We start from the raw sequence: 18453 nt of genomic DNA on the forward strand, positions 1-18453 counted from the left end.
TTGAATTTGGTCAGATAAATTGTGTTAGAAACTGGGAATAAAAAGACACATTGAACTAATCTTAATTGACCTGAATATAAAGTATTAATTAATGTACTAAAGTTTTCTCCTTCCCCCCCCCCCCCCCTTCATTATCATTATTGATCTGAGAATGAAAATAGTTCAATAAAAAGTAGCAGGTTCATGAAGCATGAAGCAGGTTGGGCCTGTGGAAAGACAACTGAGTGAACATTTTATGCTGAAGACCCTTGGGCAATCCTGTCCCCAGATGCTGTCCTACCTGCTGAATATTTCCAGCAATTACTGTTTTATGCCATTGTTACACCACCATTGAACATTCTTGATTCCAGTGTCGGGTCTCATTTATAAATTTATGTAGGAGGATTATTGCTACATTACTTGTGAAGGATATTATGTGGGAAGAGGAGGGATGATATCATTTGAGCTTGTCGGAGGCTGTGTGTGATCCCTTTCAGTCACAGCAGTTGAGGTTAATTATTTCTAATGAGTTCGTTGAGGTTAATTGCAGTATCTCAGTCCAAATTAGTCACTTCAGCACAGACGGACTAAGAATAGGGACTGGTTCAGAATGTAAAGTACATAAAGGCAGACAGTCAAGTAAAGTTTACTGTCCTTTAACTGTATACAGGCAGTCCCCGGGTTACGAATGAATTCTGTTCCTGAGTCCGTCTTTAAGTTGGATATGTACGTAAGTCAGAACAAGTACATCCGGTATTATTTAGCATCAGTCAGAAGTTTGTCTTAGTATATAGTATATATTTTACCTTTCTATGCATATGAAACACTTAAGAAACTTATGTATTCCAATAATTAAACCACTGCATTGCTTAGTAATAATTGTAGCTTTCATCGGGGCAGGGCCTTTCATATGCTCCATTATTCTCACTTTATCCTTTAAAGATGTTTCGATCATTGAACAACGTAGCCTAACGCTTTTCTAATGACTGATGGTGTTTCACCTCTTTCCGATCGCTTTATTATTTCCACTTTATTTTCAATTGCGATCACTTCCTGTCAATGGAACAGAAACACTGCGGGCGGCGGATCCTGACCTCCGCCAGCTCCCAAGGTCCGCTGGGTCCTCAGGACTACTGCACTAAAATCCCCGGATCCTAAAGTCCACCGCACTGAGACAGGTTAAATGGGTCAAGTGAGTGCTGTGCTAGGTTTGGGTATTTGATCCTCCAGAATATTCCACGTGGAATTTAAACTGGAGGTGGCAGTGTTTTTTTAAGGAGGTCGAGTTGCAAGCTCGACATCAACCTGGTACGGATGATACGGGAGTCACTGGATCGACATCAACCCAGCATGGAGCGGTCTGTCACTGGATCGAACTCAGGAGCCTCCGTTCTCCAGCCTGGCGCTGATCTCACTGCGCCACCAGCTGACGGGGGGGGGGGGGGTGGGGGGGGTCAGGGTGAATCTTGCTAAGAAAAATGTAAGCTAAATACGAAGTTACACACTCAACACAGTGTCAATGGCAACAACTTAAAATGGCAGATGGCATTGCGATCCGACTTAAAATGGCGGGCAGCGTTCTTCTTCCTTGGTTTGTAAGTACGAGTTGTCCGTAAGTCGGACGTTCGTAACTCTGAGGCTACCTGTACGTGTACACTGCCAATTGCAACAATGTTTCTCCACACCAGGGCATAAAGCACAGTGGTACTCATAACACACAATAGCTTCGTGAAGTAAATCTACAAATGAATTATGCACAGATAAAGTGCAAAGATTAAATTTTATAGGGTGCAGTACAAATTATCTGGTGATGCGTCAAATTAGTTCAGAAGCCTAATGGCCTGAAGGAAGAAACATGCCTGCGAAACTCTGCCAAGGTTAGATGAAAATGCGATTAGAAGCAAGAGGAGGCCAGTAGACACCATTCAATAAATGACAGCTGAACTTTTACAACTTATTCTTCTGCACCAAATACATAATCCCTGAATTCACTTATTATATAAAGATCTATTGATTGCTACCTTGTATAAGCTCAATGTCTAAATCCCCATAGTGCTTTTGAATGGAGAATGACGAAGATTCATGGTCTTCTGGGTTACAAAATTGCTTCTGTCTGTACTTTGAGACCATAACCCCCAGTTCCTGACACACCTTTCAAGAGAAATGTCAACCTGTCACTCATACTTCGAAATCAGAGTGACTCCATCTCTTTTCCCACTTTGCTATTGCTTCTAAAAGTTATTAATCTAGAGCAGTTAGTTCCCAAGCTTTGTTACTTTACAACTGCAACTCCATTTTCAAAGTAAATTTATTATCAGAATTCACTGTCTGCAACTCTGAGATTCATTTTCCTTTGTTGTTACTCTTCCATTTCCTGCTTAGTGATTACTCCCTTGTCATGCTTGTATTGAGATAAAGACCTTTTAACTGCAATTTTTCCCTACCCTAAAAATTGGATGTACTACAATTTTTTTTCTACAGAACTTGTTTACCATTGCTGCATTCTAAGGCAGTGTCTTTACAAGACGGATGACCCCAGCCATTATCAATACTCTTCAGAGATTGCCTGCCTGTTGTCAGTGGTCACATAACCAGGACTTGTGATATACACCGGCTGCTCATACGACCATCCCCCACCTGCACCTGTGGCTTTACATGGCCCTGATTTGGGGACTAAGTAGGTGCTACACTTTGCCCAAGGTTGACTTGCAGGCATGCAAAGGGAAGGACCTCCTCACTCCTCCTTTGGTAGAGATGTATCTCCACCCAGCATTTTGATTGTGCAGATTCAATTAATCTTGCACAGCCTACACTGTGAACTGGCATTTGGCTCACAGCACTGCCACCTCTAATAAATATATATATTTGTTGTTACCTCTTTTAATTTAATTTAGAGTCACTTTTAATATCACTGGTATACGTCATGAAATTTGTTGTCTTTGCAGCAGCAGTACACTGCAATATATAATTTTAAAAGAACTGAATTACAGTAAGTACAGGTCCACAATCCCTTATCCGAAATCCTTAGGGCCAGTTGCATTTTGGAATTCGGTATTTTTTAGATTTTCAGAATCCCTCCTTATTGGTCTGAGACCCTCCCCCCCCCCCCCCCCCCCCCAACGCAGATACCAAAAAACATGCATGCTCAAGTCCCTTACTTAACCCGTCTTATTGCAGGTGGACTTTAGGACCCTGCGGAGCACCAGACCTATGCACATCCTCCCATATCCTTTAAATTATCTCTAGATTACTTATAATACCTAATGCAATGTAAATGCTCTGTAAATAGTTGTCATGCATTATTGTTTAGGGATTAATGACAAGAATTTTTTTTATTTCCAACAAAAACATACAATAAAGCATAAAAATATACAGCTTCAAACGAACCGAATCAAACACATGGTAAATGACTTATTGGAATAAATGTAGAACATCACTGTCACTATAAAACTTCAGTAACTTGTCTGTTTCTTTAAATCACATACAGTGGTAGTTCCGACACCATATTCTTCAGTAAGACCCCACACAGACCACACCACGATCACACTTCTGCAATAACTCCACTTTCTGTGTTATTGATAATGATAGATGCTTCCTTCTCTTTTTCTCACTGTGGCCCAAAGGGGTATCTGCAGCTCTTTTTGACATTTTCACAGTGAAATTAAACACAAAGTCAACAGTAAACATAAAATATCAGCGAACAGTAAATGCACGTGTAACCAGTACGAGGGCTGAGCTACAACTGACGTCTGGCAGCCTCTGCTAGTGCTGCCACGTCACACCTGAGTGATGTCAGCTGTTGGCGAAAAAACTTCTGTTTTCGGAGCTTTCTGGATTTCAGATAAGGGATTGTGGACCTGTACTACTTTGAATCTTTGAAGTATATAGTTTAAATAACTAGTGCAAAAGAAATGTAGTGAGGTAGTGTTTGTGGTTCAATGTCCATTCAGAAATTGGATGGCAGAGGAGAAGAAGTTGATCCTGAATCATTGAGTATGTTTTCGGACTCCTGTACCTCCTTCCTAGTGGTGGCAATGCAAAGAGGCTGTCCTTAATGATGGATTTTGCCTTTTTGAGTTATCACTCTTGTGGGTGTCCTGGATGCTGGTGAGTCTGGAGCCCATGATGGGAGCTGACTGAGCAGGGTTTGCTCCAATCAAATATTTTGTTGGTTCCCACATGGACCACAGACTATTATTGCTGGAACCTTCCCACCTGGCCCAAGTACTACTCCACTCCTGAAGAGATACCTTTAGCCTAGCAGTGGGGAGATGGTCTAGCCTACAGTAACTGTAGAAAGCATCACTTACTTCACACCATCTATGCTGTCCCCTTTGTACTACTATTTTATTTTCTTATTTTAATGATCCCTTGCACAATTATTGTGCCATCAGTATGCTCATACATGCCACATTTGTGTTATTCACACAGGCTGTAAAAACACCTGTACTTGTTGGATGCAACCTACTCATACCTGCTGTCCCCTATCATCTTCTACAGACTAATTTTACAGTACCAGGTGACTGCTTGCCAAGTTCACTCCCTGCTCACCAACTCTCAACTGAATTACCTTAAATGGCAAATCCTTACTGCAGGTAAAGTCATCATGGATCCCAATAGCTTTTATCAGCTCCCACATTCTATAGCAATGGATGAACCAAGAGATTCATAGTCTGCTGAGGGCTAGATTGGTGGCATTCAAGACTGTCCAGGTACGACCTATGGGAGGCTATTTTAATAGCAAAACATCAACTTCTATTGGGGTTAGAGGTGGATTCAAATGCACATCAGAATCAGGTTTATTATCATGGATGTGTGACAAAGTTTGTTAGCAGCAGCAATTTAAAATAATACATAATCTAGCAGAGAAAAAAATAAAAGAAAAACAGCAATGATAATAAACAAGTAAATCAATTACAGTATATGTATATTGAATAGATTTTTAAAAAATCATGCTAAAACTGAAGTACTGTATATTTTTTTTAAAAAGTGAGGTAGTGTCCAAAGATTCAGTGTCCATTTAGGAATTGGATGGCAGAGGGGAAGAAGCTGTTTCTGAATCGCTGAATGTGTGCCTTTAGGCTTCTGTACCTCCTACCTGATGATAACAGTGAGAAAAGGGCATGCTGGAGGTCCTTAATAATGGTCACTGCCTTTCTGAGACATCGCTCCTTGAAGATGTCCTGAGTACTTGGTAGGCTAGTACCCAAGATGGAGCTGACTAGATTTACAACCTTCTGCAGCTTCTTTTGGTCCTGTGCAGTAGTCTTTCCATGCCAGACAGTGATGCAGCCTGTCAGAATGCTCTCCACGGTACAACTATAGACGTTTTTGAGTGTATTTGACGGGGTCTGACATGGTTGTTTGTAGGTCATTGCTTCCTACAAGGTGAAACCTAACATGAATAGATGTGATACTTCATTCCCAGATCAGCTCAATGTCTTTTATGCACGCTTTGATGGAGAGACTAAAACTACACTTGTGCAAATCCCTGCAGCATTTGGTGACCCTGTAATCTCTGTCCTGGAGGCTGATGCCAGAATATTTTTCTCTTTCTCTGTCAATATTTTTATTAATTTCTGCATAGAGGAATACAGAGTACAAGAAGATGTATGTCAAAAGAAAAAAAATAGTACTAGATACTTTGTATTAAAATACAGTTATAATCACAAAATCCTGTATTCATAAAAATTAAATTAAATCATAATAGTATTATTATTAAATGATAATAAATCATTTTGCAAGAGAGTGAACTTTCACAGGTGCCATTGATGTACCTGGTGGGGCACTGAAAGCCAATGCCAACCATCAATCTCACTGCTGCAATTGAAGTTTCTCACTTGCTTCAAAAGGGCAACATCGTACCAGTGGCCAAAAAGAGCAGAGTGAGCTGTCTTAATGACTATCATCTAGTCACTCACATCCACAGTGGAGAAGTGCTTTGAGAGGTTGGTCATGGGTACAATTAACTCTTGCCTAAGCAAGGACTTGGACCTGCTGCAATTTGCCTACTGTCACAACACTTCTACAGCAGATGCAATCTTACTGGTTCTCCACTCAGCCTTGGACCACTTGGACACTAGCATTATCTACCCTGGGCTGCTGTTTATTGATAACACCTTAACGTTCAACACCATCGTACCCTCCCTACTAATCAACAAGCTCCAAACCTGGGCCTCTGTTCCCCCATCTGCAACTGGACCCTTGACTTCCTCACTGGGAGACAGTCGGTACAGATTGGAAATAACATCTCATGACAGTCAACACCAGCACACCTCAAGGATGTGTATTTAACCCTCTACTGTTTGAGACAGTTGGTCCCAAACCCATTGGACCAGTACAGTAGTCTTGTGCAGTTGAAGTCAATCCAATGGCCATTGCGAATGCAGTGTTCTAACTCCAGGTAAACCAAACAGATACACCTCCTGTGCTCCTTGATATGGTTCCGGTCAATATATGCTGCACAGGGAATCCTGTAAATGCCAGCTGACCTGAGTCCCAGATCATCTTTGACTCACATAAGTTGTGATTTGAGCTTCCTTATGGGTTGGTGGATGGTATTAATCCAGTATTTCTTGGCTGGAAGCCTGAGAAGAGTTTTTTTGTCATATATGCCGGGAAAGCACTGTATCCTTTTTCATATACCATTGATATTAAACCTGATTCTGATCCAGATTGTGATTCAACACATTATTTACCTTGATAATGACTGAATTAAATATGTTTGGAATAGTTAACTTTATCACAAGTATTCTTATTACAGCCCTCTAATCACTGGACATTGTTAAATAGAAGCCGACAGAGCCATGTCCGTTAATTGCATTTTTTGCAGATATGTACAGCTGCTAGAAGCTGAAAGCACACATTTCCACAAATTAAGCAGTAGCCATTGCAATTATGCAGTTTCATTTAACCTTGTACAACCTTCATGCAATGTCATCTGGCAATGGCTGGCACTGCTGCCTGCATAAAATATATGCTAATGATGCCATAAATCATGCTACTTTTAATTTAGAATTTAGTGAATGGGATAATTGCCAACTCGAAAGAATGGCTATCACATGGAAATTCAAGTGGCCAAAGTGAAGTGATCATGAGGTAGTACAAATTGCCAGTGAGATTGTCATCAATGAGAAAAATAATTTTGGAATATACACTTAGGAATATACCTGCTTATTAGGTACACCTGACTAAGACAACAGCTCTGCTCCAAAGATATGAGGTCATTCTCACCCTTGGCCATTAGGCTCTGTAATGAGTCAACCTATAGCCAGGGAAATGGAGAACCTCTCCTGTGTTACTGTTTGGGGTAACTTATTTTTTATTCTTTCTTACTTTTCTTCTAATATTTGTACATCTGTACACTTGTAATGCTACTGTGACACTGTAATTTCCTTTAGGATCAATAAAGTATCTATTTGTCTATCTTATTAGTATCAGAATCAGGTTTAATATTACTGGCATGTTGTGAAATCTGTTAACTTTGCGACTGCAGTGCAATGCAATACATAATATAGAAAAGTAAATCAATTACAGTAGGGATATATGTATTATAAATAGTTAAAACAAGTAGTGCAAAAAAAAACAAATTTAAATAAGAGTAGTGAGGTAGTGTTCATTGCCCTTTCAGAAATCGGATGGCAGAGGGGAAGAAGCTGTTCCTGAATTACTGAGTTTGTGTTTTCAGGCTTCTGTACCTCCTGCTTGATGGTAGCAATGAGAACAGGGCATGTCCCGGGGGATGGTGGTCCTTGATGATGGAAGCCCGTTCCCTGAAGATGTCTTGGATACTACAGAGGCTGTGATGGAGCTGTCTAATTGTACAACTTGTTACAGTTTGCTATCTCGTGCAGTAGCTGCCACCCTCGACGGTAATGCAGCCAACCAGTCAGAATGCACTGTACAGCACATCAGGTTAATATACCACCTAACCTCAAAAAAATTGCAAACAAATTTTGATGTGGAGAACAACATATTGAAAGTTGACACACGGGAAAGTCTCCAAAAATGACATCAATAAACAAGATGTCCACCAGCAGAGAAACATCAAAAATCTGATAACCATCAAATTGCAATTTTTTTAAACCTGATGTTTTAATGAATGCTCTTTTCACAAATATTTTTCAACTAACAGTAGTTCCTGGAATGAAAGTTGCATTTGTACTGACGTCATGACACATAATATGCTACCTTATGGCTTATCAGGTGCAGTCTTGTTCATCATCCTCTATTATCACTGGTTCATTTGTCATATTGTCACAATTGCCATCTTGGCAATGCCCACGAGGTGCATTCCAGCCCATGCTTTCTGCAGGTTCACTTTAGCATATTGCACTCTCCCGAACAGTTGCAGTGAATCATCTGAATAAGTACCTCTGGAGCAGGCCTTTTGTCTGTCATCACTGGAACGAGTTTTTCCCCTTCTACCCACCATCCCCACTCAGATGGCTCTATTTCATCACTACAGCTCATCCACTACATAACCTGGTAGTAAGTCTGCAGGGACTGAAATTTACAGGCTGAGGTGGTTGGTGGCGGTCTTTCAGGTGTGAAGAATGTCTTAGCTTTCGCAACTTTATTGCAGAGCATATTGTATCTGATGGATACCAGGGAGTTATGATTTCCATTGAACAATGCCACCGTTGCCCCACAGCCATTGGTTTTCCACAACATCCTGACTTGCTTTGGTGAACAGAAGGCTTTCGAACAGTCTCTGATTCCCTTTTCTTTCTTGATGATTCTTTGGAACCCTGACTTCTTTCCGATCCCAAATATTCTGGATGTTGAGTCGCATCCGGTAAAGGCGTGGAGAAACAGTAAGTTATTATAAGCTGCTTCTCCGAGTATCTGCTTGATATTATAGGCATTTGGTTTTGCCTTGTCTTTGCGGAAATAGAGTTCAGTGCAGTTTGTTATTGCTACGTGGTAGAGCAAGAGTACGAGGAGATCTGTGTCTTCTCCAACGAGGGTGGTAGATTTGAAAGCAAACATGATGGCTGCTTTTGTGATCTCAGTGTCAGCACCTCCTTCAGCTTTAATCACTTTGCATCCTCTCTGTTGCAAACATTCCATGATGAGCTGGTGATGAAGTTATAAGGGTATTGGGGAAGTAAGAAATGATTCTTGCACTCTTGTAAATAACGGGTTTTAATTGAGTGCAAACTTATGTGTGTTTTGTTCTGGGTAGTGCGCAAACTTCTGCTTGTTCTACTCTTGAGTAATCTGCCTGCGGCTGGTTTTAGATTAACGACTCGACAGATGTTCCCTGAGAATGTTATGTTCTGGGGGTTGGGTTCTGCTTATCGGTCGCACACATCCTGATTTATGGTTCCACAGGAATTAAGCAAAGTACCCTCATTTGAGTAGGGGGAGGAGGACTCGCCAATAAGGATAGGAATGAATATCCGTCTGTAATTAAGTCAGGACCTAGCAAAGATAAGGACTGGACAATACATCCATCTGTAATTAAAACCTTGATAGAGTGGACTCTCTTATCTAAGTAATTAAGTTTTGCTCCAACAGACTTGGTGGGAGTACAATTGAGTTAAGTGCTTTTTGTCATGCAAACTAGTTCTATAAATTGTAATGTATCTGCATGTTAGACAGAGGTTTGACATGAGCCCACAGAGGGAGAGTAACTCTGTCCCTCTATGTAGCTTCGCATCTCTGGCGTGCTGATCTTGATGAAATAAGCTGAGTCTACTATAAACTGATAAGTTGCTTAACTATGTGATTATTGGTCCGGTGTGAATTTAACTTTACATTTGGTGCTGGGCTGAGGAAGTGACGGAGAGTTGCGGGTGAGAGGCACCCTGAGGTGTTTTACCTCTGACTGTCACTTCTACTTGTCCGAAACTCCTGCCCCTTGCCCAGAGGAACTGGTACTTTAATGTGATCCAATGAACTACCAGGACCAGGATAGTGAGGTAAGCGTATATTTATGTTAATACTGAAGGTCTGTTGGTGCTGGGTCAATTTGACTAATTGGACAACGGGTAAGGAAAAGGCCTGGTCTATTTGTATAATTGGACAATAAGTGTTTGGCCTGGTCGATTAAACTGTATAATTGAATAATCAGCACAGGATGGGACAGACTTTGGATACAGAGGGCAAGGGAACTCCCTTGCAGTCTATGTGTGAACAAATACCAGATAAGGAAAAGGACCTCGGGATATTAAGTGCAGCACTGACTAAAATTGGGGAATGGTGTGTGGCCACCTGGGGGAACCTGAGATATAACATCTTGTGAACAAGCTGTGAATTTGATCTGGAAAAAGAATTGTGGTAAAAAGTGGAAATTATTGATCAAATAATGGAAAGATAAAGCTGATACTAAATGGAATAGTACCTTGCTGGCCAGCTGGAGGAATAATGCCTGTAATAAAGGAATATGTGGCAGAAGGGACTCCCAAGAATTGGGAGACACTGAAAGCAGAGTATGAGTGGGTAGATGGGTGACGGAATAGAGAGAAGGAAAAGCAGCGTAAGCAGGCAAAGGCTGATATGGATAGACAGGATATGGATCGTCAATGTCGAACAGGCAAGAGAATTCTGAACCTATGTTTGGCACATTTGATGATAGTGATAGGGACAAGGAATGGGGTTGCTATCCCCAACTTCCACCTCCATTTATCCTGTCTCCACCTTCTGCTCCAACTTCTCCTTACCTTCCCTTAGGGACGGTGGCCGAGCAAGAATAATTACAGAGGAATCTGCCCAAGAGTTGACGGGGAGGATTACGGACTTCGGAATTTGCTTGAAGGTCTGACAATGTCACCCCTTCACCAATATCTTATTCGGCAAATGCCGAACCCTTAGGCCAGCCAAGGCAGCCAGAACCCGACATTAGTGTTTACGCCCCTTGGAAATCTCAAGAGATTATAATGATTATGAACCAAGCCCCAGGTAGGAAGGAAAAACCCGCAATGTTTGCCCAATATATTCGGAGCACCACCCAAATGTATAATGCTACGCCACAGGACTTGTTCGGATTATGCTGCATGATATTTTCACTAGAAGAGAAACAAAAGTGGTAAGAAGGGATAGGAAGCCACTGGGACTTTACTGCCCTGTCTGCTGCTCTACTCCAGCCCCAGGATCAGATGGAGTAAATAATACAATTTTTGGAGTGAGCTTTTCAGCAACCAGTGAATATTACCAGGGTTTTGGAATGCAAGCCTAAACCAGGGGAGTCTGCTCTGATTACTGGGAAAGGTCTGTGGCCTGTTACAGGACATTTGCAGGAGACTCTGCTTTCAGTGGTGGTCAGGATTCTCCACTCTTTAATGCTATGATCCTGCAGTACATACCCTCTGACATTGCTGATATGATCAGAATGAATAACGTGAATTGGTCTGATAATTCTAGACTCGGATGAGACGGGCAGTAGTATACTGGTGGGATAAACACGGTGAGCCTCAGTCCCAACCCTGTCCTTAGTTAAAAATTGAGTATGTACAGCGTACCTCCCAGAGGGGACCAGCGAATGGAAATAGAGATCCACTCTTAGGGAGGGAAGGGCCTGAAGATCCTGACCGGCGGTTCCCAGGTTGGCCATATCCCAACCCTGATGATGTGGAGCCATGGGATCAGCCTCCTGACTGGTGGCCACCACCCAGCCACAATATGGTTTAAGGACGCCCAAAGGGACCGCCACGAGAATCGTGCTTGATGGAATTGCCTCGGCACCTAGGAGGATATCGCCGGGAACCTGAAGGATCCTCGTGAGGCCCCTGCTTTAATTGCAACCGCTATGGGCATTGGAGGGCCACCTGCCCACAGAAATCTGGATCTGGACCACCACCTCGGGCCCTCACAAGCTCCATTCTGAACAAACAACCCCTTCAGCAACTGACCCACAGGAAGAAACCTCCCAGTGGTAAGCATATCCCCGAGTGGAGAGTCTCATGTCACCCTACAAGTGGCTGGAATCCGGATTCCGTTTATGATTGATATGGGGGTGGGGGGGGGGGCAACCACGTCCACCCTCAATCTGGAAATAGTGAACGATAAGGGATTCTAGCTATCAGTACTACCAATATCCTGTCAGGATTGGAAGGACTTGAGTGCTGCTACCCACGAACTCAGCCATTACCAATTGAATATTATGGACATTGCTGTAACGTCTCCTTTACTATGACCACTATTCTAGGATGCAACCTGGCTGGGAGAGATCTGCTTTGTCCATTGGGAGTGGAAATAATCTGCACTGTTGAAGGAATTACTTGGGACTGCTTGGCCGCCGTCATTACTCCTAGTTTGCAGTCCCTCAATGGTGAGGTTTGAGCATCGACCAAATGACATTTATCTTGCCGTCTCCAACACCAGACCCCCATGTGACTGTATGCTACGAAAAGGATTGGAGTACCTGGTATTGATAGGAGAGGTGAAAGATAAGGAAGGTTCAGCTTACCTGACCATTCCAGACTGCTTCTGGCACCAGACTCTGGTTCCACACATTATCCTGGCCGTTAATCCTTGGTATAAGCGGAAGAGCCTGGGATTTCTTGCTTATACACTAACTCAGCTGGCTGCCGACACTAAGGGGACCTGGCAAGTCTTTCCTGAAGGACGATTAAAATACTCGAAGCAACCAAAACAAAAGTTGGCTGCCTGGTCCACCATATTTCCAGTATGGACCAGACAAAGGAGGTTGCTCTCCATCTATGAGGTTGGATGGACCATCTGTACCCCAATTTGAATTAAGTTAAAGGAAAACCAAGTTTTGCCCTCTATACCTCAGTACCTCGGAAACCAGAAGTAGAAGAAGGGGTGCGAGTGCTATTTGACTCCTTTGAGGCACAAGGAATTTTTGTTCCCTGTAGCTCTCCCTGTAATACTCCTACATTCCCTGTCCCCAAACCAGGACGAAGAGACTGACGGCTGGTTCAAGATTTAAAGAAGATAAATGAAATCGTCGCTCCGCTCCATGCATTAGTTCCAAACCCGGCTACTATTCTAAGTTTCATACCTGCAGATGCATGTGTATTTACTATAATAGATTTACAACATGCATTTTTCGCTGTGCCACTACATTCGGATTTGCAGTATTTATTCGCCTTTACCTATCAAGGCCAACAATACACCTAGACACGATTACACCAGGGTTTCATCCTCTACCCTGTTTATCCAGACTCTACAGAAACAATTATGCAACCTAGAGCTGCCGAAGGGCTCTACAGTAGTCTCGGATGATGTACTCCTCGCTGGTAGCAATGTGCAAGATTGTGAAACCAACACCACGGTATTACTGAACTACTCGTATTCTTTGGGATACGTGGTCCCACCTCACAAGGTGAAATGCTCTCAGGAGGAAGTTAAGTTTCTAGCTATTGTACTCTCAGCCAAGGAACGAAAACTGACAGAATATCAGATACGGTCCATTGCCAACACTCCTCCACCAACTACCCCCAACAGATGCGTTCCTTCCTTGGTCTTTTAAACTTCTGTCGGCAATAGATATCCAATGTTGCTATTTACACCCGCTTGTTAAACCCCTGGCCTCCTCGAATGCCCAGCATTCTAATTTTACTCTAATGACCGAGGAATTAACAGCATTTATGGAACTAAAGGACAGCCTCCTCCGGGCTCCAGCCCTCAGCCAACCGTTGCACGATCAACCTTTCCAGTGTATGTTACAATTAGAGAAGACTCTGTCACTGCCGTCCTCACACAGATGCATGGCAACCATTAAAGGCCAGTGGCATATTATTCCATGAAATTGGATCCAGTTGCTGCTGGCCTGCCTCCCTGCTCCCATGTGCTAGCGGCTAGTTACATGTTAATAACGGCAGCCTCTTAATGTTACTCCGCACCAGCAAGTTATGGTTCTGATTCCCCCACTCTGGTCAAATTGCTAACCTCCCAACAGACTCAACACCTGACTCAGGCCCGCCAGAACAGGTATGAGATGGCCTTGTTGAATAACCCACAACTTACCTTCTCACTGTACAACATTGAACCTAGCTACGTTTTTAACAAAACCACAGCAGCATCTTACCTGGCTGCTGCACGACTGTCTGCTTAGAAATCATGTTTTTTTAAACAACCGCCCGTGAAGTCCTAGGAGACCAACCTTTGCCAAATGTTATATGTTGATGGTAGCTCTTCTATCATGCCTGCAGGACAGCACTGCTTGGGATACTCAGTCGTCACTAACTCCAAGGTGGTTGAACAAGAGTCCTTTGAAACCCCAGTGTCTGCACAGAAGGCAGAGCTCTTTGCCCTGACCAGAGCTTGTATACTAGCCAAGGGGAAGTCCGCCAACATTTATGCAGACTCCAGCTATGCCTTTGGGGTGGCTCATGATTACTGTGCCTTGTGGGAATGTGGGGGATTTCTGACCTCGACAGGCCAACCCATCAGTAATGCTGTTTTCGTATATAACTTACTTCATACCTTACAGCTCCCTGCCAGTGTGGTGATTATTAAATGCGCTGCTCACCGGAGAATCTGATGAGGCTTCAAAGGGTAATGCTCGGGTTGATGCAGCTGCTAAACAGACAGCCTTAGACCCCACACTTTTAGTCCCCTCGGGAGCCCAGCAAGCTCCTATTAGACAAAATCTAAGGACGGGTATGCCAGACATGGGGAGATACGTATGTTTCAGGGGGAACTTACGGTCCCAAATGGGTTGTCACCTTGAACCTCAGAACAGGGTGACCCCTGTGGGACAAGTTTGTGTTCTTTCTGTGTTTTTACCCACCTTAATGGATTATGTACATAATTGTACACACCTTGGCAAGGAGGGAATGGTTAATATTACAATCTTGATTGCAATGACCTGATTTCCAGCAAGCAGCTGAAAAGTGAGCTAAAGCATGCTTAATTTGTAAGAAAATGAATTCTGGAAAGGGGTTGCCTTGTGTTTCTGGAACCACCCCCATTGGCCTGGTGGGCCTTTTTCTTGTTTGTAACTTGATTTTATAGAACTACCTAAAGTACGTTGTTAAGAGTATTGTTTAGTGATAGTAGGTGTATTTAGCAGATGGATTGAAGCTGTTCCTACAACTAATAACACAGCTATGACTGTTGTAAAAATATTGCTGAAGGAAATAATCCCCCGCTACGGACTTCCAGAAGTGATAAGCTCGGACAATGGACCACATTTTTAGCCAAAATAAATGAGGAGGTTTGTGAGGAACTTGCCATAAAACAACAGTTCCATTGCACCCATCACCCAAAAGCAGCTGGCATAGTGGAGCGAGCAAGTGGTACCCTGAAAGATAAGTTGGCAAAAGTCATGCAAGAAGCAGGAATGACCCGGTTAAAGATCCTGCCCTTAGCCCGATTTCATATGAGGATCACACCATCAAGTAAGACGGGGCTATCACCAGCGGAAATCGTTTACAGGAAACCCATGAGAACCCCATGGGGACCCCGACCTTGTGTGCCGCTCCTCCCCAAAAACTTACCTGCCCAATTGGATATGCAAACCTCGGGGGAGGAGATGGGAAAATACTTGTGTAAGCTAACCAAAACTCTCCAAAGCTTGCATTCACAGGTGCGACAGGCCTATCGGGAAGGCGAAAACCAGTCGAAATGTGACTACCTCACCATCGAGCCAGGAGACTTTGTCTTGATTAAGAATTGGGATTGCAAGAAACTGGGACCTAGGTGGAAAGGGCCATACCAAGTGCTACTGACAACACCAACGGCGGTGAAGGTGGAAGGGCAGCTGTGGTGGATACATTGAACAGATTGTAAACGCGTTACTGGCAGAACGGATAAAGACTGAAAGGAAGAAATGTATTGGTTAATACTGACTGTAATAACCTTAAGGAAAAGTCTCCCTGTTTCAGGAGGCCCCCAAGTTAACACTTTTCTGTCCCTCTGCCACACCTATGCAAGTAGAGCGGGGAGTATGCTGGGTATGTGCTGAAATTCCCCAACATGGTAAAGCTATGATCCCTATGTCTGTGATCCATCTCAATTCACGCGAGGTTACATCAGTGGTGTTTAGTGGGGACAGGAATGGTAGTAGCGTCAATTATACTAAAAATGGGCTAGAATGGCCTTGTGTCTTTGAAGGATGGTGCTAGTGACCTCCTCCTTTGAATCCATCCAAACTATGGCCAGGAATTAGTGTAACTCCACCGTCTGGACTGGCAAATACCACCTGCTACTGTAATAACAATTCTAGCACTCCATACCAAGTAGGGAATTCCTCCTTCATAAAAAATATGACTGCCACTGATACCTCTCTTCCCCATCCCCTCAATGGCACTTACTGGATTTGTGGGAATAGGGCTTATCCCTGGCTGCCCAGGGAAAATTTTAATGTAACTGGTGGAGTGATTTCCCTTAGTTGTTCCAACAAGCAGGACGATAAAGGATGGGGTGGGTGTTGTTATCTAGCATATCTAGTGCCCCATGTGAGGGTCATGGATCATCCTCAGGAACATCCCTAATTGAATAGGAAGTGAAGAGGAATAACTGAAACTGAGCAGTTTTGGATGATCACCTTCCCTTTTTATGGGGCAGCTGGAAATTCCAGGGAGATGATTAATTTAGCAGCAGCCCTAGAGGAGTTAACCAGCAATACGGCTGGGGCACTAACTGAGACTCAAATGCAGGTGACTGAAGTATCCACCAAAATTGCAATCCGGCAGACAGTCTTACAGAACCTTGATTATATCCTGGCAGAAAAAGGAGGGACCTGTGCTATTATAGGAAAAGAATGTGCACCTATATCCCTGAAGAATCCTCAAATATTACTGATGTATCTAAACACATAAGTTAAGTCAAGTCAACTTTTATTGTCATTTCGACCATAACTGCAGTTACAGTGCAGTTAAAAATGAGACAATGTTTTTCAGGACCATGGTTTACATGACACAGTACAAAAAACTAGACTGCACAAAAACAGTGCAGACATTACAATAAATAATAAACAGGACAGTAGGGCAAGGTGTCAGTCCAGATTTCGGGTATTGAGGAGTCTGATAGCTTGGGGGAAGAAACTGTTATATAGTCTGGTCATAAGAGCCCGAATGCTTCGGAGCCTTTTCCCAGATGGCAGGAGGGAGAAGAGATTGTATGAGAGGTGCATGGGGTCCTTCATAATGCTGTTTCCTTTGCGGATGCAGCATGTAGTGTAAATGTCCGTGATGGCGGGAAGAGGGACCCGGATGATCTTCTCAGCTGACCTCTATCCGCTGCAGGGTCTTGCGATCCGAGATGGTGCAATTTCCGAACCAGGCAGTGATGCAATTGCTCAGACCATTAATACAACCCCTGTAGAATGTGATGAGGATGGGGGGTGGGAGATGGACTTTCCTCAGCCTACGCAAAAAGTAGAGACACTGCTGGGCTTTCTTTGCTATGGAGCTGGTGTTGAGGGACCAGGTGAGATTCTCCACCAGGTGAACACCAAGAAATTTGGTGTTCTTTACGATCTCTACCGAGGAGCCGTCGATTTCCGGCAGGGAGTGGTCGCTCCATGCCCTCCTGAAGTCAAAAACCATCTCTTTTGTTTTGTTCACATTAAGAGACAGGTTGTTGGCTCTGCACCAGTCCGTTAGCCACTGCACCTCCTCTCTGTAAGCTGACTCGTTGTTCTTGCTGATGAGACCCACCACTGTGGTGTCATTGGCGAACTTGATGATATGGTTGGAGCTGTGTGTTGCAGCACAGTCGTGGGTCAGCAGAGTGAACAGCAGTGGACTGAGCACACAACCCCGGGGAGCCCCCGTGCTCAGTGTGATGGTGTTGGAGATGCTGCTCCCGATCTGGACCTTCTGAGATCTCCCAGTCAGGAAGTCTAGGATCCAGTTGCAGAGGGAGGTGTTCAGGCCCAATAGGCTCAGCTTTCCAATCAGTTTCTGAGGGATGATTGTGTTGAATGCTGAACTAAAGTCTATGAACAGCATCTGAACGTATGTGTCTTTTTTGTCCAGGTGGTGGCAATGGCATCATCTGTTGAGCTGTTGGGACGGTACGCGAACTGCAGGGGGTCCAGTGAGGGGGGCAGCAGGATCTTGAAATGCCTCATGGTGAGCCTCTCGAAACACTTCATGATGATGGATGTAAGTGCAACGGGTGGTAGTCATTTAGGTAGGACACTGAAGACTTCTTCGGCACAGGGACGATGGTGGCAGCCTTGAAGCACATTGGAATGGTGGCGCTGCTCAGGGAGATGTTGAAGATGTCAGTGAGAACATCTGCTAGCTGGTCTGCACATCCTCTGAGCACTCTTCCAGGGATGTTGTCTGGTCCAGCAGCCTTCCGTGGGTTAACCCTGCACAGGGTTCTTCTCACGTCGGCCACAGAGAGATACAGCACCTGGCCATTCGCAGGACGGGTGGACTTACTCGTCGCCACGTCATTTTCCACCTCAAACTGGGCGTAGAAGTTATTCAGCGCATTTGGGAGGGAGGCATCACCTGCACAGTCAGTGATGTCCTGGATACCCTTCCACATGCACCATGTATCGCCGCTGTCCTGGAAGTAACTGTGCATTAGCTGGGCATGTGC

The 18453-nt window shown here is 43.8% G+C and overlaps 1 protein-coding gene across 8 annotated transcripts in view; it reads left to right on the forward strand.

The window, feature by feature from the left end:
* LOC132377444 (ubiquitin-conjugating enzyme E2 L3) overlaps nt 1-18453 on the forward strand; it is an 87116-nt gene that overhangs the window by 12118 nt on the left and 56545 nt on the right. Inside the window, exons 1-3 of one of the 8 annotated variants that reach the window (XM_059943724.1) lie at nt 13802-13881; nt 15469-15643; nt 17877-18005. The exons of 2 other annotated variants lie outside the window; for them this stretch is intronic. In XM_059943724.1, coding sequence (XP_059799707.1) covers nt 17886-18005 — 120 coding nt within the window. In that variant the 5' untranslated portion in view covers nt 13802-13881; nt 15469-15643; nt 17877-17885. Of the gene's footprint in view, nt 1-13801; nt 13882-15468; nt 15849-17876; nt 18006-18453 lie in introns of those variants that run through there. 5 more of the 8 variants (XM_059943725.1, XM_059943717.1, XM_059943719.1 and 2 more) reach the window with 5 other exon arrangements.

The sequence above is a fragment of the Hypanus sabinus genome, chromosome 18, assembly GCF_030144855.1.
Source record: "Hypanus sabinus isolate sHypSab1 chromosome 18, sHypSab1.hap1, whole genome shotgun sequence".
In the NCBI taxonomy this organism is placed as follows: domain Eukaryota; kingdom Metazoa; phylum Chordata; class Chondrichthyes; order Myliobatiformes; family Dasyatidae; genus Hypanus; species Hypanus sabinus.